The 23,190-nt window shown below is 36.3% G+C and overlaps 4 protein-coding genes across 17 annotated transcripts in view; 1 reads left to right on the top strand and 3 right to left on the bottom strand.

Moving 5' to 3' along the window:
* LOC141612523 (uncharacterized) overlaps window positions 1–3,872 on the top strand; it is an 11,770-nt gene extending 7,898 nt beyond the window's left edge. Inside the window, exon 6 of the mRNA XM_074431340.1 lies at window positions 3,841–3,872. Within this exon, the coding sequence (XP_074287441.1) occupies window positions 3,841–3,872 (32 nt within the window). The remainder of the gene's footprint in view (window positions 1–3,840) is intronic.
* On the bottom strand, window positions 2,573–23,190 carry LOC141612519 (uncharacterized). 3 transcript variants are annotated; one of them, XM_074431328.1, is made up of 3 exons: window positions 23,071–23,190; window positions 21,955–22,980; window positions 2,573–2,896 (listed from the first exon to the last, which is right to left on the bottom strand). In XM_074431328.1, exons 1-3 carry the CDS (start codon window positions 23,126–23,128, stop codon window positions 2,874–2,876), a joined length of 1,107 nt encoding a protein of 368 aa, XP_074287429.1. In that variant the 5' UTR covers window positions 23,129–23,190; the 3' UTR covers window positions 2,573–2,873. The 3 variants fall into 3 exon arrangements, with proteins under 3 accessions (XP_074287429.1, XP_074287427.1, XP_074287428.1); XM_074431326.1 differs by lacking the exons at window positions 21,955–22,980; window positions 23,071–23,190 and adding exons at window positions 3,937–4,998; window positions 5,085–5,359; XM_074431327.1 differs by lacking the exon at window positions 2,573–2,896 and adding an exon at window positions 21,312–21,544.
* On the bottom strand, window positions 8,299–15,766 carry LOC141612521 (serine/threonine-protein kinase ZRK1-like). Of its 12 annotated transcripts, none has more exons than XR_012529112.1 (9): window positions 14,904–15,762; window positions 14,160–14,337; window positions 12,401–12,589; window positions 12,108–12,311; window positions 11,802–12,005; window positions 11,212–11,678; window positions 10,932–11,064; window positions 9,481–9,653; window positions 8,299–9,334 (listed from the first exon to the last, which is right to left on the bottom strand). XR_012529112.1 is itself a non-coding variant. In XM_074431336.1 (9 exons), the coding sequence occupies exons 6-9, from the start codon at window positions 11,335–11,337 to the stop codon at window positions 9,089–9,091; spliced, it is 642 nt and encodes a 213-aa protein (XP_074287437.1). In that variant the 5' UTR covers window positions 11,338–11,678; window positions 11,802–11,939; window positions 12,108–12,311; window positions 12,401–12,589; window positions 14,160–14,337; window positions 14,904–15,766; the 3' UTR covers window positions 8,299–9,088. The 12 variants fall into 12 exon arrangements, 9 of the variants coding, with proteins under 9 accessions (XP_074287437.1, XP_074287435.1, XP_074287434.1 ...); XR_012529113.1 differs by having other exon boundaries at window positions 8,299–9,183; XR_012529114.1 differs by having other exon boundaries at window positions 8,299–8,516.
* Window positions 17,740–21,082, bottom strand: LOC141612520 (uncharacterized). Its single transcript, XM_074431329.1, has 4 exons — window positions 20,676–21,082; window positions 20,496–20,551; window positions 19,356–20,420; window positions 17,740–18,304 (listed from the first exon to the last, which is right to left on the bottom strand). The coding sequence occupies exons 2-4, from the start codon at window positions 20,539–20,541 to the stop codon at window positions 18,282–18,284; spliced, it is 1,134 nt and encodes a 377-aa protein (XP_074287430.1). The 5' UTR covers window positions 20,542–20,551; window positions 20,676–21,082; the 3' UTR covers window positions 17,740–18,281.

The raw sequence follows: 23,190 nt of genomic DNA, 5'->3' as shown, positions 1-23,190 counted from the left end.
ACAAATTTCCTTATAATAGATTCTTCTATATGTCGAAATTCTATTGGTAGTGTATATAAGATTCTATACACTCAGTGTAACCGTAGCATCTTCCCTGAATTCACAACAAAAAAATCCTATTTATCAGGTTTAAATCCTAGCTAGCAGTATATAATAATTAAGACGACACTTGTATCCTAATTTACTCATATTTTATGACAGTGAATAATACAAACAATTACGAGTAGTAAATAATAGCAACAATTAGGACTAGAAATCTGTTTTGATACAGATTCGAAAATGACCAATGGAGTTCAGGAGTTTATCATTCCAAACAATACTAGTTTAGAAAGTTCGGAAGTAGCTAGTTTTCATATTTTTGTTGTCTCTTGTATGATGCTTAATTTTGTCTTTTCTTAGCTACTCTTCTCTTCATAGCCTTCTATATGTACGATATATTGTACTATCAACAACCCAATACTATTGTAGTACTAGTGACGATGTGTACTTAATCTTTAAACAATTTCATCACCAAAGCTTCACTTTTATTATTTCAATATTAAAATTAATTTCTTAGGAGAGTCAAATGGAGAGTGTAGCTAGTATACTTTGTTTTATATACTACTCCTAGTTATGACTTAAGAATGAAATAATATGATTATGAAAAAAGAAATAATAGAGTATATTTTTTTTTTTATCATGACCTAAAGAGAATAATTAATATTTACGTTTACATTTATACCCTAGATATATGTATGTTGTTGGTAATGTATGCCACTACTTGTATCATTTCTAATTTTGAATGGTCGTCATCTATAAAATTATTGACTATCTTTCATCACTATGTACCTTGAAATATAATTAATCCAGGATTTGATTAATTTGATAGCTAATCAATCAAACACATCAATGATTAGGGAATTAAGCTAGTTTAAGAGAATAATGACGCAATATGTAGTACATGATTAAGATTAACTGTTCAACCACATGAAACCACAAGCTCAGCATAGCTTATTACAAACAATTACTCCGTATAAGGTAAAAGAAACAACTACTACTCAGTGGCGGAGCCATGATTTGAACTTAGGGAGGCGAAAAATTTTAGGGGGGGCGAACGACTAATTTCATAAGGTACACTCGAAAAAATTTCGAAAAATTTAACTAAAAACTTCAAAAATTTCATCCGCCAGGGGGGCGACCGCCCCTGCTAGCCCCCCCTAGCTCCACCACTGCTACTACTATTCCCTACTATAAATGTGACATTTATTAATTTAATCAAATAATAAACAAATTCAAGATACGTATTACTCCAAGTTTGTACTCTTTTTTATTATTTCTACACTCCGATTTAGTTTACATTTTAAATGGACAAGGCTGCTAATGTTTTATTTGTACAATCTTAAAAATTGCATGAAATACAAAAGGATATTACGAAGTAATTCAGGAGGTTGACTAAAGACGTGTGGCAGCACTACGCACGGTCGGACAGTTCTTATAAATTTGTGCTTCACTTTATTCTAACTGCTGCTCAATTTATAGATTTGCATATGTCGCTCCCACTTGCAACTAAGTATATACTACAATATCAAAGCTATACTTGTTAGTTTATGTATGAGATGGATGTACCCCTTGCTACAATATCAAAGCTATAGCTTCAATAATCCTAACTAGTTTTACGCTCGTGCAAAAAATACCCGGAGTTATTTTCCTGCAGAGTCGAGTCAATTCAGGTTGCAGATCCCATTCGGGTGATGTACTTCGGATCAATTTCGGATTTCTGGTCGGGTTAATCAGGTTTGGTTGTTTTTGCCAGGAATAATTACTGGTCTACTACATGGATTACAAGTAGTGGCCAATGGGTATGTAATCCACAATGCCATAATTAAAGAATTTGCAGAATGAAACTTAGGTTTTGAAAAAAGTACCTGAAACTTGAAAATGTAGTTAATTATTAAAAGCTAATAAATTGACTGATTATATAAGAAAATGTTGGCTAAACTAACTTAAAAGTAACTTAATTATTTTGATAAAATGACCTAAAAATTTTAATAATTTTTGCTAAATTATAGTGACACAGCAATTATTATCATTCCAATTTTATAGATGTCCTCGAAAGGACAAACGAGTAGTTAGTTAGTTAGTTACTGGTGACTGGTGAGTACGGAAGTAAGTCATTAAGTTGCAGATCGTAGCGCTGGCGTGTCTGCAAGGTATGTTATGGATCGACTTATGTATGGCCATATAGGTCATGGTCCATGGAGAAGCGTTAGCTCGGCCCACCTTGACAATAACAGTTGACATTCATGGCTAGGGGTGTAATTGAGCCGATTTAAACTCGAGCTCGGGTGAGCTTGGAATCGGCTTAGAAACTTTAGCTTGAGCTCGAAATCGGTTCGGAATCTTCCGAGCTTAAAAAATTAAAGCTCAGAATCAATTTAGATTAGACTCGAGCCCAGTTAAATCATTATTTAGATTAACTCGTGTTACAACTCCACCAATGCCCATAGTCTTTCCGGCTAGTCTCCCTTAAGACAGATATATTCATCTTAAAATTAAAACGGGTCAAATATCATACTACTTGAGCATATAAGAAACAAAAAAAATTCATTTTAAATTTTCCAATTTTTTTTGCCCATAGTGTTTTTTCTAGCATCCAAATGCTCCGTAAAATAGTGTCTAAAACACTTTATGTCTACAATTGACAAAACAACAATATGGGGCAATTCGTGGTCAGTTGAGACAACTATATAGAAAACTCCTATACTACTACTTACGAGTGTATATATATCTCATCTTAAACTGAGTACAAAACGAGAATAGGAGTATTCGCTCTACTTGTGAGTTAGTTAGCACGTCAATGGCACGTCTTCTTTGCTCTCAACTCGTGCGTGCAATCACCAATAAGCACCTACAATAGCTGAACATTATAAAAAGGGTCAATAATCCACAACTTGAAAAACCGAATAAATGAAAAATAAAATAAAATTGCATTACAATTAGGCAACAGTAGTCCCCCCTCGTATATATTGTATTCACACTCTTTTGACAGGTCTTAGCAAATTGTAGTGCAGCATGGTGTGGACCGTGCAAGGTGATTGCACCGTATTATTGCGAGCCATCTCAACAATATCCGTCCTTAATGTTCCTCACTATTGAGGTAGATGAACTTGCGGCAAGTCGTGCAATTCTACATAATAGAGAAATTGTTCCTTGCCATAAAAGAGTTTCGGGTTAATGCCTACAGACAGTTGTGTAGTTGTAAGTTGTGTGGCAACAATCCCCCCTCGTATAGTCGTATATACTTATATTGTATTCATACTCTTTTGACAGGTCTTAGCAAATATTTGATCCCTCCAGTAAGTACTAAGTAGCACCTCCACCCCCTTCATCATTTATCCAGCCCTTCTGAGCTCCACAATCAAAATTCTATATATCGATAAGGGGATGAGAGTTGGATTTCCAATCTCCAAATTCCAAACCAAATAACACCTTAGGGGTACTTAATTAGTCTTCTGTTATGGGAAAGAGGTTAAACAGGGTGGTCGGCAGAGCGGTCAATATGTTTGATTCCAGAAATAATGTATGACCTTTAGTGAAGATGAGAAGTCACTTATTGCTGCAAACAGTATTGGGGTAAGGCAGGTAGCATCAATGCATGGTGAAGCTAAAATCAACAACAGGAAAGACAGAATGAGGCCATTAATTAAATTCTCAATTGTGCAATGTTGAGATAAGTGTGTGTGTGTGTGTTTGTGTCAAATCTTGCAGTGGGATTACTCTTAACTCGTGACTAAGGCATACTATCCAGGGGGAGCAAGGAGATCATTGAGGGGTTGTATAATAGGCCAAGTTGACTTTAAGGCAGAACAACAACAACAACAACAACAACATAAAACAGTGAGCAAAACTCAAAAGAGAAAGACAAAAGGTGAAACTAGTAAGAGATCGAATAAATACCTCGAAGACGATGATACATGGTGTGAGTTGTAGTAGAATGAACATGAGTAGTGCCCTGGAGTTGTTGTTGTTTCTCCTCTACCTTAAGAGGAGGAGGTAGAAGCTTAAGTACCTCTAACTCAAGGGAGTAAATCTCACGCGATGAGGGGTTGTCTTTCAGTTTAGCCCGTATTGTAGTTAAGGCATTTGGGGAAAGGGGTTGGAAAGAAAAGAAAACAGGAAAGTAAGTTAAGGTGGAGTTGGAAAGGAGGGAATAGGTAGCTAGGGTGACCCAAGAGAAAGTGTTTGTGTTGGAATCGACACTAAATTTATAGGACGCAATGTAGTCACGATCGTGTGTATCCATGCCGAGAGGAAATCCAAAACAAATGTCATCAACAAACTGGCCGTCTGCGACAAAGGGGAGTGGGGTTTCTTTGAGATTGGTCCACAAATCGGTGGAATGGTTGTAACAAATGGAGTAAACTCCAATAATGTCAAAACCACGACCAATAGAGAGAAACAGTGTTTGATTGTTAAGTTGGACGGCGGAAGAAGAAATAGAGTAACTGGAATGAGCTTTGGTCCACGGGGATGGGAGTTTTGGGAAGGAGTGAAGGGGACACCATACGTTAAGAGGTGAGGAAGTGTCGAGAAACTCGGCAATGGGAGGCAATTCGGGAGCAACTAAAGGGGATGCTTCGCCAAATATAGGGAATGGGTCGGGGAAAGGCTCTTCCTGCCCAAATTGCCAAGAGAAAGCAAATAGCTTGGAGCCCATAACAAGTAATGTAGGATTCAACTTTGGAGAATTAAGGGAGGGTCCTTGTTTTTGAACTAGACAAAATGGTTGAGTAGTAGTAGCAGTAGTCATATCATAAAACACAACTCGACTAGTTGGGCAAAGTTTATCCGCACCACCAACAACATATATAAGTTTACCCACCAGAGCTACAGAGGAACAATCTTTATAGCCGATACTTTTGACTAATTCCGTACTCCTCCAACCACTTGTGTACTCTAACAAGTTATCCTCTCCATTTATCGCTATAAACTTTATAGGATTTGGAACTATTAGGTCATCTGACACCACAACAACAAAATTAACGAGGGTAACAATTATCAACTACGACAATAATTATTATTATTATTATTGATATCATACATACCTGAAGAAGAAGATGAAGATGAAGCTGCAAGTGCCATGCTGATAAGCCAAGGTTTTGCAATAATGGAAAAAACTGGAAAACGTTGCGATTGAAATTCAATGGAAAACAAACTGGAAAAGTCTCTTATTAATGGCCCGGATCGTATTTTGGCAATATCTAACGGTTTTAAATTTACGCATAAAAATAAAGAGAAATTTGAGTGAAATGGGTAATTATTATTTAAATAGATTGTGAAAGAAAATCGAGAGAAAAAAATTCGAGGGTCCATTTCCACTGGAAAATACGGCTTGTTTAAAAGGCCCTTTTTTTTCCGCTTTTTAGAATTGAATCGAATCGAATCGAATGGAATGAATCAATCGAATCGAATCGAATGAATCGAATCGAATGGAGTGAATCGAATCGAATCGAATGGAGCCGAATGATCGAATCGAATCAATAGAATAAGAGAAATGAATCGAATCGAATCAATAAAGTCAATTGAAATTTTGAATCAATCGAAATAATCATATTAATAATAATAATATTTAATATTATTGTTATTATCAACTGTACTAATAATAATATTCATAGTATAATACTATTTATACTAAAATTAATATTTTTAAGAAAAAAATTATAATATTATACTCCCTCGTCCTAGGTAATTTGTTGTCTATTTCATTTTTTGGGTGTCTCATTCAATTATTGTCCTTTCTATTTTAAGAATGAACTTGATGAGCAATTTGATCATTCACACTCAATTTGGTCCGCTTGTCATTTATAATTGGCCCCTCCTCTTTCCTTGGTCTTTGTGCCAAAAACCAAAGGACAACAATTGATAGGGATAGAGGGAGGAGTATATGAATAATCATAAATTATAATAATGAAAAAATAGTAACTTTTTACTAATAATATTCTTAATAACAATAATAAATAATAATGTCAATATTAATAATGATATTAGTAAAAATAATTGTTTCGAATAAAAACACTCAAGTAAGCGTTGCTCGAATCCGGGTCGGGTCAACGCGCTCCTTTCAGACGATGGCACCTCGAACCTATGCTTGCTCTCTCCGGATGGATCTTTCACGCGTAACAAATAGGGCCTCGGAGGGTTCGCAATAGGTCCTTCTCTCGATGCCTTACAGATCTTGGTGGATAGTTGGGACCTTGCTTGAAGCTAAGGTTTCCGTGCCTTCTCATAGTAGCTCGAGTAGTCTTACTTCTAGAGAGAGGAAGTTGTTAGTGAGAAGTATTTTACCATTGATGGGTGAATAATGAGGTATTTATAGATTTCTATGTGTACCTCAAATGATGGCTGGCAAGCATGGTTACCATATTCGCTATGAATACGCCTTATCGATTCGCAATTCGCTTATAGAAAATGTGTTATATGTATTTTGATGAATCGGTTGATAGAATTCGCTTTTAACAATTCGTGATTCGTAGAGTATCAAGTTTAATCCGTAACCATGTTGGCAAGCGTGTTGACTTGTATGACCCCGTATTGGCTATTGGGTCAAGTCGGTTGGGCGTGCCCCATCAATAATATTAATAATAAATGTTATTAATTTTAATAATAATACCAATAATTATAACAACCACAACAACAACAATACTACTAATAATAATAATAATAATAATAACAATAATAATAATAAATAATATTCTTATTAACATTAATAACATTATTATTCATTTTAACAATAACAACAACAACAACAACAACAACAACAACAACATTATTATTCATTTTAATAATAATATTCATAATAATAATAATAATAAATAAATTATTAATAACATTATTATTAAATATAATAATAATAATAATAATAATAATAATAATAATAATAAAGAATAATTAAAAAATAGTATTATTGATAACAAAATTAATAATAACTATTAAATTTAAGATGAGTAAATTTGAAATGAAATTTGAACTTAATGGAGGAGTTGAATGAATCGAATCGAATAGAGCGAAATGAGTGATCTGAATGGAGTGAATCGAATCGAATCGAATGGAGTCGAATCAATCGAATCGAAATTTGAATCAAGAAAGGTGAAAATAAGCCAGAAAGAACAGGGCCTAAAACAACCTTATTTTCCTTCTTTACGGGGTCAAAACCACGTGGATCCAACCTCTTAACCCTCATACTCTCAATTGGGCCGGGATGCGGTAAAACCATTTACATAAAATAACACTCTTTTACCCATAAAGCCTCATACTCTCAATTGCATGTAGAACTCTTAAGTTCAAACTAGTGTAGATCCCGCGTAAATGCGCGGTAAATATAGGCCATTTAATTTTTAGTCTATTAGTTATAGATTTTAGATTTGTATCTCACAAATTTTTATAAAAAATAACTAATATTAAAATTAATCAAAAGAATTGAATAATTCCATGAATTATGTTTTTTATGAAAATATTTTAATTACATCAAATAATTTTAAAAAAAAACTTTTTTCGTCACGAAGTTAATAATAGGAGATACAATTTTATGTATAGATTATTTTAAATTGAAAATTAGTTTAATAAATGAAAATCTAATTTTTTTTCATACATAAGTTTGAGCACTTTGGAGGAAAAACTTTGGAGAAGTTGTATTATCTTAATATATAGGAGGATTTATATACTTTTTAAATTTGCACCTCATTAATATTTATGAGTTCTCACAATTATATTTTGATATGAAACAAAAAATGAAATGGAAAACTAATAAAAAAAATTATTTAAGTTGTGAATTTTTTTTAGTGTGTTTTTTTGTCACGAAGCTAATAGTAAGCATATGTCAAGTTATTCTCTACAGTAATAATTATTGCATTACTGAAAAATTTAGCAACTTATACTTATAGTTTAATATCAATTTTATTTATTTTAATGAAAAAATCATAATTATGAATTTATTTAAAAAATTAGAGTTTATTTATAAGAATATATTCATTTAAAAGATAATAATGTAATGAAAGAAAATTTTATTTATTACCTTATTTAGTTAGATGTTTTTTGGAGGAAAAACTAAAAGAATTTTTATTCTCTTAGTAGTAGGGGAGATTGAAGTCACCAATAAATTGACCTGCTTATTATAATTTATCTCTTTATAAAACAACTAATTTACGTAAAATCACAAGTTGCGTAGTATTATGAGCATACTATGTATGATTGGGTAAAATCATCAAAGGGATTGAATGAAATATTGCAAATCACGAAAGACAAGGGAAATCAATCCAAGCATACAAGCAAATCTCTTGTGTATCTTTGAGACATATCAAGTGTTGTTGATAATGATACATGTATAGTATTTCGTATCAAGTACATACGTACATGGATCATAGATGTGTAAAAACTGCATGTGAGACAAAGGAATAATGTCACGTGACTGAGTAGATGACACATTTCCACCGGTGAATCTCATACCGACATCTTCCACGCGTTCTTAATGTAGTGGTCCTCTATCCATGCACGTAGAATAAACTCAAGGGTTATTTTACATGGTAACCTGTATTTTTTAAAATTCTACCTTATAACCTTTCTAGTGATTGTTGGATCCACAACTTCACCGAGGCAGTTAACTACACGACATTCACTCACCCAATCTAATAAACTAGACTGATATTCGTACAAGAAGAAGTATACCAAAAGCAAAAACATCACAACTCTCCACCACCCTACCTGATTCCAAATAATCAGGTGCTTTTTACCTGCTGGAATTGAAATAGACAAACTAAAGTCTGATAATCTGACAGAATCGTCTTGGTCTAAGTATACATTTACAGGTTTCAAGTCTCTGTGTACAATAGGCCGGTGAAAAGCCGTGTGTAAATAGGAAACTACATGAGCAATCTCCCACGCAATTCTTAGCCTGTCCTCCCACTCTAGTGTCTCTTTGTTTTGCCCCTTGTTATTGATTATCCGACTCTCAAGGGTTCCCTTTTCTTCCCACTCATAAACCAGGATAGGATTTTTTGTGTGGAACAACACCCTAGAAGCCTATGGACATTCCTATGAGTACCCATTTCCGTAGCTACTGCAATTTCGCGGCAAGCCAAACCAACTTTCCATCCCAAACACCTCTTAAACTGCAGTCAATGAGAGATCGCCGAGTTATCTGATATTTGTCTACAATCATAGAGTTGAGATCGTCAACTGAGAAGCAGCGGATGAAATTGGTCCTACCATTAAACAAGGAAATCTTCTCCTCTAGTAGTATTTCTCTATTCTTAATAAAATTTTCTTCATTTCCACTGACAATCTGATCTTTGCCAATTTCCTAAATTAACCATAAATATATAACATCGAACATGATCAAGAACATGCACCATTTTCAGATTATGGCCAGATTTAGACGGTTACTAAAATATCATAATGCAAATTGTACAATAGTCATATAAAGGGACCATTTTGGAAAGAACTAACCTGTGGCTTCTGGAGCTTATGATCACGCCGTAAGTATCGAAAGATGTCCATTAGTTTCATTTTAAAGTAGAATGAAAGCCATGAACTAGCACCGCATATGAAGTGGACTACTGGTTGGGAATCACGGATACTTCTGCTAGATAACGTCTTTATGTCCGATATTGTGGCATCATCTGTCAAATAACGTGTCCAAATCCAAAAATTGTGTCAGAAATCAGAATTCAGACCATTAAGTAGGTTCGCGACACAGACATATCATAACAGAATGAAAGACATATCAGAACAGAACAACAGTCGAGCCTTAATTTCAAGTTCATTTGGGGTGGTAGACTGAAGACGTAGTACTGTATTAGACCATAGTGTACTAAAAGAAAAAATGCACATGAACAAAAAATATCTACCAGTAATCCACAAGAATAATCATCATCGAATCGGAGACTCAACCATGATTAACAAAAAAAATGCATGATTAGACTACTTAATGTAGAAATATACTAACTTGTTAAAAGGGTCAACAAGCAGTCAGGAAGCTTTGCATTTGGGTGGACAGAAAGCTTTGTTAAAAAACTTGTATGCGGATTTGGTTTGAATGTGTAGTTGTGTTTTACATACTATTCTCGGGGAAATGGATCCTCTCCATTTCCTCTCTTAAATTCATTTAATAATATTTTTCTCACCAAATCTCATTATTCCTTTATTTTTACCCATAAATTTTAAGCCGTTCGATAATGCCAAAATACGATTTGGACCACCCAAAGGAAATTTTAAATGGAGAGAAACTCTCCTCCATTCTCAGTCACCTCTAGTCCATTTGTTCTTTTTCTTTTTGTTAGGGCCCATGTTTCCACTTGTTGGCTCTTATAAGGCCATTTCCTGAAGATTTCTCCGAATTTTCATTGGAAAAAACTTGATTTTTCATAAAAATGTATTTGATCTTTACCTTTTTTTGTTTTCTATTGGTTTTGTTAGTGGATCTGTTAAGACTATATCATCTACAGGTTGTTGAAGCGGTTACCACTTTCAAAACGTAGTACTAGCATTACTATTTGATATTGATTGTAGACAGCTGATCTTTGTAGATCCTTGAGTAGTAGTCGTGTTTAAGATTGGGTCATTGGTCAGGGTTCGTATGCAGAATGCTATGACGCAATTTCAGAATGCTATCATTTTTAGAGCTGCAAGTTCAGAATGCTTTGCTGTAGATTCCGTTCTATCCCTAGCCCCGGCCTAGTTTCATTCTGATTTAGTTCAAACTAGTCTAAAAGCTATCCTTTTTAAGCTCATTTTGCTCCTGCGGAATAATGGAGCTACAATATGTATACACTCGTATTAGCAGTAAAAATCCATTACAACTACTGTATCAAAATAGACAGTTAATATCATGCATCACTGCGGGTGGAGGGATTATCATCACCAAAATGGTTACTGAAATAATTACACAGTATGAGTACCTCAAACGAACAAGAAAATTAGAGCAAGGACACTACATTGCTGTAGATTGCCACCAGATCTGAAACTACAGCAAGGATGATCAATCCCCATGATATACTCTTGTCTGTCCTTGACGCAATTTTGGAGCGGTCCCTAGGAAGCAAGAAAATAAAACAATAAGATTAAATCATTTAGTCATTCTATGAAATTCTAGCAATAGCATAGCTGATTTCAATATGAGAAGAACAGAGACAGTGATGAGTCTTTAGGACAGTTGAAGTGCGTAAAAGGAGGACTAACTTGAGAACAATGGGAGCAAGAAAGATGAACAGGATCAAGGCACCCGCAGTTGCGCCAGTGAACTAAAAAGCAACCCAAATTGGGAATAAAGAGAGCTGCAGACAGGATAGTAGAGGTTAAACCCATAGTGATGACAGCAAATCGTCTGTTATCTCAGTCGAGGGGGTCGATAGTACTGTTGTATATGAGTCCATCAAAGTAACGCCTCAGAGAATAGAATATGACCGGGAAAACAAGTATGATGTGGATGGCATAGCTGAGGCGAACCAGAACGTTATCGACATTGCTGTACGGGATTCCAAGATCTGAATCAAAGTTGGAGAGCACATCTGTAGCTGTTGAGTCTCCAAACAGAAGGAAACCGAACAAGCCTGTCAGTATGTAGATGAACCCGCACACTGACAGTGATAACTTTACGACTGCGTGCATTTCAGACGGGCCACTCAGCTCGTTTTGTATTTCGTGCACTGCAATTCAGCCGTTTCATGACATAAATATATATACAGGGTATTTGATATTCAAGTTACATTAAGAAGTTACAGCCACTCCAAATGAAACTTAAATTAACAAGGTGTAGAATGAAACCAAACCATTATAGTGGGAAAGGTATGCACAAATCAGCAACGGAAATGCAGTGAAGAAATTCCAAAAGGAAGCAAGATCATCTATGCGCGGAAACAAAGCTGGTATTGTTATCAGGCTGAGCGCCATCTTGTAGACTGCAATCTCTATGACAATGATGATGAAGAAAACAGTTAGGCCCACTGCTACTCCTGATGTGTATTGCAATGATTCTACAGTCATGTTAGACAATACAGATATTAGTTACTGTTGAGAGAGCTATGTTAGAACATCAAATCTTGGATGGTTAGGGAATACGGAGTACTATTACTTACCCATACGCTTAATCCATGAAGTAGGAATCAATACCTCCTGCCTTCCTGGCCTACTAGCTCAATATAAACGGGAGCGGCTTGATCATGTTATAGTTCATGTGGTAGAGGAAGGTGCATTGAGTCCAGGGATCCTTCATTTTTCGGGTTGAAAGGCTCGAAATTGTCCAAGAAATGCTGTGTATTTCGTGGTTTATCCATAAGGAGCTGCAGGTTCAGGATCTTATTTACAAATAAGTCTAAAGGGAATAAAGCATGGTGCATAATCATAATGACCTGCAACACTGAATGTTTACCAAAACAATTCAGTTTGTTTTTGCTCGAAGATTAAGGCTCTGTGGCTAAGTATTGATGACTCAAGCTTAGTTCTTAGACTGGGTGCTGCTGCGGCAACGTATTAAGCCTGGGCTTGCAAGTGTAACTACTAACTTGACTTGCGCTAGGCTGTGGCCAAGTCGTCTTGGAATCCATGGGTAACCTGTGCACTGCCGAATATTTTTTAAGTTTCAGCCATTCTTTTATTACAGTTCACCACTTGCATAGTTGCATTCTTGTTTGGATATCTTGAAATATATCCAGCATATAGATTGCTACCGAATATTTTTTAAGTTTATCCTTACAAATACATCAGGAAGGATCCATCCATTATGCAATTACACGAACACAAAACAGTAAAAGACATTGCATAGTAAACTGACATATTACAATAATAAAGTTTCGGATCGTCAAAAATAAAAGAACACCAGTGTTTTGCATCTTTTTTAGAATCCTAGAATAAAAACACAGGAATATAGATAGAGTGGAAATTTGAATTTCAATGATGAGCTGTGGAGCTAAATAGAATCGGACGTTAAGACGATGATATCCTTGAGTTGAGTAGCTACGTCCACCATCGTTGGCCGACGTTCTTCGTCTGCGGCTGCGCAGCTGAGGGCAATATCAACTATTGCTTTCAGTTGGACCTCAGCTGCAACTGGTCCATTTCTAGTGATTGTTGGATCCACAACATCACCGAGGCAGTTAACTGCACGACATTCACTCACCCACTCTAATAAACTACCGTGATATTGGTTAGATTGAGAGAAGGTGTATGGGGATTGTCCTGTGAGGAGTACAAGAAGAAGTATACCAAAAGAAAAAACATCACAACTCTCCGCCACCCTCCCTGATCTATGATATTCAGGTGCAAGATAGCCAAGTGTCCCTATTATTAGGTCGTCTTCCACGTCCTTTTTACCTGGTGGAATTGAAATACACGAGCCAAAGTCTGATAATCTGACAGAACCATCTTGGTCTAAGAATACATTTAAAGGATTCAAGCCTCTGTGTACAATAGGCCGGTGAAAAGCTGTGTGCAAATAGGCAACTGCATGAGCAATCTCCCACGCAATTCTTAGCATGTCCTTCCACTCTAGTGTCTCTTTGATTTGCCCGTTGTAATTAGTTATCCGACTCATAAGGGTTCCCTTTTCTTCCCACTCATAAACCAGAACAGGATACTTTGTGTGGAGACAGCAGCCTAGAAGCCTATGGACATTCCTATGAGTACCCATTTCCGTGGCTACAGCAATTTCGCGGCACGCATACTTGCTCCTTACTCGATCACCAAAACCTTTAACCTGAACCAACTTTCCATCCCAAACACCTCTTAAGCTGCCATCATCAGTAGATCCCCCAGTTATCATAGAGTTGAGATCGTCAACTGAGAAGCAGCAGATAGAATTGTTCCTGCCATTAAACAAGGAAATCCTCTCCTCTAGTAGTGTTTCACCATTCTTATAAAAATTTTCTTCATTTCCACTGAAAATCTGATATTTAACCACTGTACTAAATTAACCATGAATATATATATATATACACACACAAACACATCAAACATGATCAAGAACATCAACAATTTTCAGATTATGGCACCAGATTTAGACAGTTACAAACGATTACTGCAGACAGCCAGACATCTATAAGTACGATAATAAAAATTAATACTCGTACTAAAATATGAAATTGCAAATTGTACGATAGTCTTATAAAGGGAGCATTTAGGAAAGAACTAACCTGTGGCTTCTGGAGCTTATCATGACGCAGTAAGTATCGAAAAATGTCCATTAGTTTCATTTTAAAGTATCAAGTATAACTAGCACGGCGTACAAAGTGGGCAACTGGTTAGGAATCACGGATACTTGTGATAGATAATGTCTTCATGTCCGATATTGTAGCATCATCTGTCAAATAACTGTGTCCATGTCCAAAAATTGTGTCAGAAACCAGAATTCAGATCATTAAGTGGGTTCCCGACACAGACATATAACATAACAGAATCAAAGACATATCTCAACAACCACCGAGCCTTAATATCAATTACTAAGAACAGCAAGCTTAAACCATCACAACATACCACAGTCCACAGATTGAATTAAGGCTTACTAAACAAGGATTAATACTCAGTAGTATAGCCTAGAAATATAGAAAGCACTGTTAGATGTGCAGATTCGGTTTGCTAGTATGTGCAAATTAGTTTCATATGTTATGGTCAATGTGCAAATAGACTCAATTACAGTATTCAGGCAACCATTCACCGGAAAACTACCAAATCTCATGCCGGAACAATTATTAAAATCAAATTAACAAATTCCCACATAATTAGCAATATCAGCAGTAAGATAATGTCTACAAATTAAAGCCATTATAGGAGAGTGTATACGAGAACTGTTGTTTTATATATAAAAAAAAAAAAAAAAAAAAAAAAAAGTAATCAATCATACAACATCATGGACAGTGGTTGTAAAATAAAGACCATACGCGAAAATCTGCAGTATTAGGAAGAATCAGCATGACGGAATCAGTTTAATCAATTGCTCAGCAGTCAGTGAACTCCAACTTTGCTGTTGAAGGAAGTTTACAAGAAATCTGATGAATGCATTTCCGAACTGCAGCCAGTTGCTCAATATCCGCCTGGACCCACTCTATACGCAGATTGATTGAGATAAAACCTTATATAATAATACGAGTAAATGGTAAAATTGTTTAATCCAACTGCTACTTTGATCAGAAAGTGGGCGAGTTTAATTTGCACTTCTCCTGTGAAGCCGGTGAGTTACCGAATAACTTGCAAGTGGCTGTATGTTACTCCGTCAATGCTAAGAAAGGTTAAAATATTTTAGCGGCATGTGAGTTAAAACTCTTTCATTACAATCAGGCGTGGTGTTATTGTAATCTTATCTTGAACTTTGATCCTTGTAATGTGAAAGCATTCTACCGTAGAGGTTTAGCCTTTCAGAAATTGCATTTCCTTGTGGAAGGCCTAGATGATTTTGAGCATGCCTTGAAACTTGACCCAAATAATAAGGATGTGGCACGTGAGCTTCATTATGTTGTTGATTGTCTTGCTTTAAACCCCAATGGAAAGCGGGCCGCCTATCATTTTGACCCCTTGAGCAATGACAAAAAGGGTAAGAAACCTCTTCTTCAGGTTGAAACGGACACTAAGGTTGATGCGGATGCTAAGTTACATCCCCTTGTTGAAGCGGGTGAAGCCTCTTGTAGTAGGGGGCTTTTGTTGAACAATGACATGGATTGTGATATTAATAAAAGTAATAGGATCTCAGATGTGGTTATGGAGTCCGACTCCATTGCTAAGAGTTGTCCTCCCTCGTTAGGGCAATGTGCTAGTCAACCTTCTGCTGCCACATCTACCAATTTTAGCTTTTCCAACCAAAAACATGTCCACAAAAAATTATGTATATCTTCAAGAGACTATGACAACTTGATGTCAGGAAAGAATCTGCAATTTTACCATCTAAAGTCGGGGGCTTATATGAAAGGTTGCCCCATTTCTTCTAAAATTTCTATCTTGACGGGAACTCCCCATGATGAGCCATCTTGGGAAGCAGTAGTTCCCTCCGTTTCTCCAAGGCCTGTGAATCTTTGTCCGTCAACGGACTTTAGGCCACGAATTTTATTTTGATGATTTTCATAAAATTAGATGTAAACTTTAATTAGGGTTTCGAAAAAAAAAAATTAATCGGTTGAAATTTTTTGTGCCGTGAACAAATTTTTTTTGCAGCCGATTTGTTTCGTTTTTTGTTGTTGTTTTATTTCCATTTGATTTTCATATTGTTGTTTTAATCTGTTAAGATTATAATTATGATAATTTGTAGATGTTTCGATTTTATAAATCGAGATGTAAATGGAAATCGTTTTTTGTCGGATTGATGAATTGTTTTTGCTGTTTTTGGCATATAACTTAATTTAACAAAAGTTCAAATCAATTATGATAATCGGTTATATCATGATTTAGATATTCTTTTAACATGTTAAATTTGAATAATCTAGTTTGAATATGTATATAAATTATAAGTTGAATATGTCAATCTTGTTAAATAGCAACTTTAAAACAATTGTTCAATTTATTTTATGCTTGCGGCTGTTTTTCAAAAAGAAAAAAAAAATTGGACAATGTGATTATGACTGAAAAGGAATTACAGTATCTAAGGAGTCAATGACAACTCGCTTACCATTGTTGTTTATCACTAAAAACTGCTTAATGTCTTCTAGCTCATGTATAATATCTTTATTATTAGGCTCAATCGAACTTGCCTCCTCCAAAATAGCACATGCCTCCGATAACCTGTCCAATTTTTTAAGGGTACCAAGCACTTTCATAGCAGCTAGTAGGGATGTCAGCAGGACGGGTATAAGTGGGTACCGCCCCGCACCCGCCATGGGTCATGGGGCGGGGATGGATTCTGCATTTTACCCACCTAATACCCGCCTACCCGCAAATCATTAAAAAAACTAGTAGGATTACCATAATTATATAAATCTTACTCCGTATTTAGTTATAGTTAAGATATAATGTTAATAATAACTTTTATAAAGTTTTTTACTAACTTACTTGGTGAAAAAATAAAATTATAAAGATAAATTCAAAAAAATGGAAATTAATAATGATTAAACCAACTTTTACGAAAAAATTTATCAAATAAAATTATCGTGTAGCGGGTTAATGGGTAAGCGGGGCGGGTACGGTTTTAAATTTCCACCCGTTGGCGCGGGGATGGTTTTGGAAACTTGTACCCGCCACGGGTGGTGGGGCGGGGATGGGTACGAGTTTTTCTTAGTGGGTACGGGTACGGGGGAGCCTATATCCACCACCGCCCCGCCCCAATTACATCCCTAGCAGCTAGTAAGCTCATAACACCTGCACCAACAATATGCTTCCAACCAAGTGATGCGAGTCTAGTGGCATCGGGTTTAACCTTCAAAGCTTGCCAATGGGCAGGAGTTGAGAGGTCCCGTGTTCGAACCCTAGGCTGCGCAAATCATGCGGTTATCGGTCCACCGGGGACTTTAAAAATGCCGGTCCTTCGTACACCAAAAAAAAAAAAAAAAAAAAAAACAATATGCTTCCAAAAGAAAGTGACTTGGTGGTATTGTTCAATCCTGCAATGCTAACTGTTAATAAAAACAGCTCGGCCCGTCTGTCCCTGGAACTCTTCAACCCATGTTGCGCGCTTGGGCCACCCAACACACAGCCTGATTCGATCTCAACCCACACTGCAGCCAATCCTACAGACGGTATACTTGCAAAACAAAATCATACATTGGTTCAGCATCAACTCTGCTACAAGAAGAGACAGAGGCACAATTAAAGGGACGATACTTGTTGATCAAGACTCAATGATAGTGGTACATTGGTAGTTAATGCAAATCATTTTTAAGCAATTTCTATTGTTTTATAATTATTATTATTATTATTATTATTTGTAAATAACACTCTCAAAATTTTGTAATACAATTAAAAGAATAGCATATATATATTTACATTTTACCCTTAACTTTATCATCCTCATGACAATTTGTGCTTGTCTAAACAAAAAATGCTTTTGAATCGTCTTAACCATATAAAGTGAAGAGTCTTGTTGCCATCTAAGACGGTGTTACAACCGTTTGGATGTTTGGACTTGAGGAAATATATCAAAGCCTGGGTCGTGACTGTTGGTCCATGCATGATGCTAGAGTAATCCTTCGTTATACCCTCTCCGTTTCATTTGTTTACGTTTAATGTTCTTTGTGAGTAGTATTCGGCTATTCGCTCTACTTGTGAGTTGCACCTCATCGCAGGTCTTCCAACACAAAAGTCTCAACAAGTTTGGAGTTTGCTCTCAAGTCGTGCTTTCACCAATAAGCACCTACAATAGCTGAACATTATAAAAGGATCAATAATCCACAACTTGAAAACCCGAATAAATGAAAAATAAAATAAAATTGCATTACAATTAGGCAACAGTAGTCCCCCCCTCGTATATATTGTATTCACACTCTTTTGACAGGTCTTGGCAAATTTTAGTGCAGCATGGTGTGGACCGTGCAAGGTGATTGCACCGTATTATTGCGAGCCATCTCAACAATATCCGTTCTTAATGTTCCTCACTATTGAGGTAGACGAACTTGTGGCAGTCATGCAATTCTACATAATAGAGAAATTGTTCCTCACTATTGATGAGCTGAATGTCTTAGTTATCATTATTATGAACAGGAAAGAAGACAGAATGAGGCCATTAAATTCTCAATTGTGCAATGCAAGCCTTGTACTTGATCAGGGGGAGCAATGAGATCATTGAGGGAGTTGTGTAAAAGGCCAAGTTGAATTTAAGGCTAAAAACACAAAGCTAAAACAACTCTTGATGTGCATTTGGCGTTGCAACAAGTGTTTGCAGTGTTGCGCACCAAAGCTCTAATGGTTTTAGCATGGTTCATGTTCCAAGACACACCTGCGCAGCAACTGGCAATGCTGTAACTTCTTATGGGGTTTTGCTTGACTTTGAAATTATCAAATCTCAAGTTCTATATGTGGAATGTGGAATGGAATCATGCTGCCAGTATGCAAGCTATGATTTACCATATTAAGCTAAGAAGGAATGAAACGCTACGGGAGAAAATGATAGAGTTGCTGGGCAACAATGTTTGACAAACTGGTTATGAAGTTAGTCCATAATAAAAGATAAGCTACTAAAAAAAAGTTAGGAAATTGAGAAGGAACTGGAAATCAAAACAGCATACTAACCCACCAACCATTCATAATTCATAAACATAGTTCACCTTCAATATAACATCAGGGAAACGGGGATCAATACCAACTTACCAAGTAACACCACTTATTATCAAGGCTCAAAGAAAAAAGGGAGAACAACAAAAAAACAGTGAGCAAAAAAGAAAGAAAACTAGTATTGGGAGGGAAAGAATAAATACCTCGAAAATGATGATCATACATGGTGTAAGTGGTAGTAGAACAAACATGACTCGGATGAAGAATGATTTCTTCCATGTCCTCGACTTGTTTCTTCTCTACTTTGAGAGGTAGAAGCTCAAGTACCTCTAACTCAAGTGAGTAATCCGATGAATAGTGATGGGGTTTAACACGTATTGTAGTCAAGATACGGGAGGAAACGAGTTGGAAAGAAAACAAGGTTGGGTAGTTGGTTAGTGTAGAGTTGGAAAGGAGGGAATACTTAGCTAGTGGGATGAATTGGAAAGTATCGGCACAGTCATACTCAACAATAACCCTATAAGACACAACATAGTCACGAATACGATAGTGTGTATCCATTCCACATGGAAACCCAAAGCAAACGTCATCAATAAATTGGCCTTCTCCAACAAAGGGGAGTGGCAAAGGATGGACATTGGTCCAAAAATCCAAGGAATGGTTGTAACTTATGGAGAAAACTCCGACACTGTCAAAACGAAGACCGAATGAGAGAAATAGGACATCCTTATTAGGTTGTACAGCATATGAAGAAATGGCGTAGGCATGAAGACCTTTGGTTTTGGGGGGTGGGAGAATTGGGAAGGAGGTAATGGAGCACCATTTATTAAAGGGTGATGATGTGTCGAGAAATTCACAAATAGGAAGGCTTTCAGGTGCAGCTAAAGGGGAGGATTGATATAGAGAGGAGGGGTTAGGGCAAGGCATATCACGTAGGAATCGGCGAGAGAAAGCAAACAACTTAGAACCCATAACAATTAATTTAGGAACAAATTTAGGAGAATTAAGAGAGGGTCCTTGGTGTTTGGCAAGAGGCAAGGAAATGGATGACTCGGTAATATCATAAAACACAACCAGGGAGGTGGGGAAATCATTATTATCATGACCACCAACAACATACACCAAATTACCCACAAGAGCAACAGCAGAACCACTTGTATACCCAATATTTTTTACTAATGTCGTCGTCGTATTCATCCCGTATTGTAACAAATCATCATCGTCGGTTATACCAAGAATTTTGATACAATCCGGAAGTACTAGGTCATCTGGCGAACAAAATTGAATGAGGACTACTCAATATCGTATTAGAGGAAAATTAATGTAATTAATATCATACATACCTGAACAAGGTGAAAGTGAAGGTGAAGATGAATCTGCAAGTGCCATGGTGATTTTCCTATACAGTAAGAATTACAATTGAGGGAAAACTGATAAGCAAAGGTTATGCAAACAAGGAAAAAAACTGGAAATAAGAATAAATATATAACGAAACGTTGCGATTGAAATTCAATGGAACAAACCTTGTTGAAGAGATTCAACAGCAGCCGCTCCTGCTTGTGTTTTTGTTCTGGAATTTTGGGAATCAATTTATAGAATTCATATGTACGGTATAAAATAAATTTCATATATAAATTATTATTATCCTAATTAATGTAGATGTAGGTAGCTCTTTTCTTTCCTCTTAATAATTTATGAAAAAATAGAGTTTTAATTGATACGAATAATCTAAACTATACCTCCCCTCCTCGCACTGCTCCATACTAACGTACAAAATTAAAAGAGGACTACTCAGTATCGTATTAGTGAGTATATGAGCATCGAGGAATTTGTAGCTTGACAATAGTATTTGTTTGTAAATATGATGTGGCAACTCCAAGCTAGTCGAATTTTAACTTAGCATTGGAGTTGTTCCGTCGACGGTTATTTACTCGAGAACATAAAAGATGGACAAATACGAGTGATAGGGGAATATATGACTAGTTACTTGCATGTGCACTTATTCATCATTTTCTACCTGCATATTTGCTTTTATATACATTATGTACCAACCATACACACATTATTAGTTTATCTGAAAAAAAATGAGAGGTTGGTGTGGAGTTTTTAACTAGGAAGCTTGATGTTGCAATGCCGATATCATTAGGAATACTGTCCTGACATTTCGCATAAAATAGTTTAACCCGACATTAAGCATTCAAACTTCTCAGTGTTTTTCTATCATCCAAATGCTGCATAAAACACCATGTGTCTACAATTGACAAAGCAACAATATAGAAAACTCCTATACTACTTACAAGTTACAAGTATATATATGAGTACAAAACGAGTATAGGAGTATTCGCTCTACTTGTGAGTTTGCACGTCAATCACCAATAAGCACCTACAATAGCTGAACAATATAAAAGGGTCATAATTCACAACTTCAAAAACCGAATAATAAATGAAAAATAAAATAAAATTGCATTATATATTGTATTCATACTCTTTTGACAGGTCTTAGCAAATAAATTTTAGTGCAGCATGGTGTGGACCGTGCAAGGTGATCGCACCGTATTATTGCGAGCTATCTGAACAATATCCCTCCTTAATGTTCCTCACTATTGAGGTAGATGTACTTGCGACAGGTCGTGCAATTCTACATAATAGAGAAATTGTTCCTTTGCCATACAAGAGTTTTGGGTTAATGCCTAGAGACAGTTGTGTGGGCAGTAGTTTGTTGTCTTGGTCTTACCCTAAGGCGCCTTGTTGCAAAAAAGGGAGGAAAACTAGTACTGGGAGGGAAAGAATAAATATAAATACCTCCAACATGATGATACATGGTGTAAGTGGTAGTAGAACAAACATTAGTCCTGAATTTGCGCTGTCCCTCCTCTACCTCCACCTCGAGAGGTAGAAGCTCAAGTACCTCTAACTCAAGCCTGTAAAGCTCTTCGACTTTAACACGTATTGTAGTCAAGACACGGGAGGAAACGGGTTCAAAAGAAAAGAAGGTTGGGCAATCGGTTAGTGTAGAGTTGGAAAGGAGGGAATAAGTAGCTAGGGGGATGAAATTGAAAATGCGGACGCCCCAATCAACATCAACCTTATAAGACGCAACATAGTCACAATCGTGTCTATCCATTCCAGATGGAAACCCAAAACAAATGTTATCTATAAATTTTCCTTCTCCAACAAAGGGGAGTGGGTGAGAAAGGACATCGGTCCAAATATCCTTAGAACGACAGTAACATGTGGAGAAAAATCCAATAGTCTGAAAACCAAGACCAAACGAGAGAAACAGTTTCTCCTGATTAGGTTGTACAGCGTACGAAGAAATTGAATATGCATAAAGACGTACAAGAGCCGGGGGTGGGAGAGTTGGAAAGGAGGTGAGGGGGCACCATTTGTTAGACGGAGACGAAGTGTCAAGAAATTCACATATAGGAAGGGGTTCAGGTGCAGAAAGAGAAGAGGGGGGATATAAAGAGGAGTAGACACGAGTTGCATGTTGGAAACGGTAAGAGAAAGCAAACAAGATATGGCCCATAACAATTAATATAGGAGTAAATTTAGGAGAATTAAGGGAGGGTGCTTGGTGTTTGGCAAGAGGAAAGGAATCATCATCAGTAATTAAATCATAAAACACAACCTGGGAGGTGGGAATATGATTATCATCAAGACCACCAACAACATACACATAATTACCCACAAGAGCTACACAAGAACCAGTTTGATACCCGATCTTTTCTACTAAACTCGTCTTTCTCTCGTCACTTGTGTATTGTAACAAATCATCATTGTCATTTAATGCCAGAATTTTGATAGGATTTGGAACAGTTAGGTCATCTGAAACCAAAATTAAAACAAGAACAAAATTAACAACTACATACGCGTATCGTATTAGAGGATAATTATTATAACTGATATCATACATACCTGAACAAGGTGAAAGTGAAGATGAAGATGAAGATGAAGATGAAGCTGCAACTGCCATGCTGATTGATTTTCCTATACAGTCATTTATAAGAGTAACTGATACGCGAAACGTTGAGATTG

Source organism: Silene latifolia, chromosome 11 (genome assembly GCF_048544455.1).
Source record: "Silene latifolia isolate original U9 population chromosome 11, ASM4854445v1, whole genome shotgun sequence".
Lineage (NCBI taxonomy): Eukaryota > Viridiplantae > Streptophyta > Magnoliopsida > Caryophyllales > Caryophyllaceae > Silene > Silene latifolia.
Note: the sequence above shows the minus strand (reverse complement) of the source record. Positions and strands in the feature narration are given on the sequence as shown.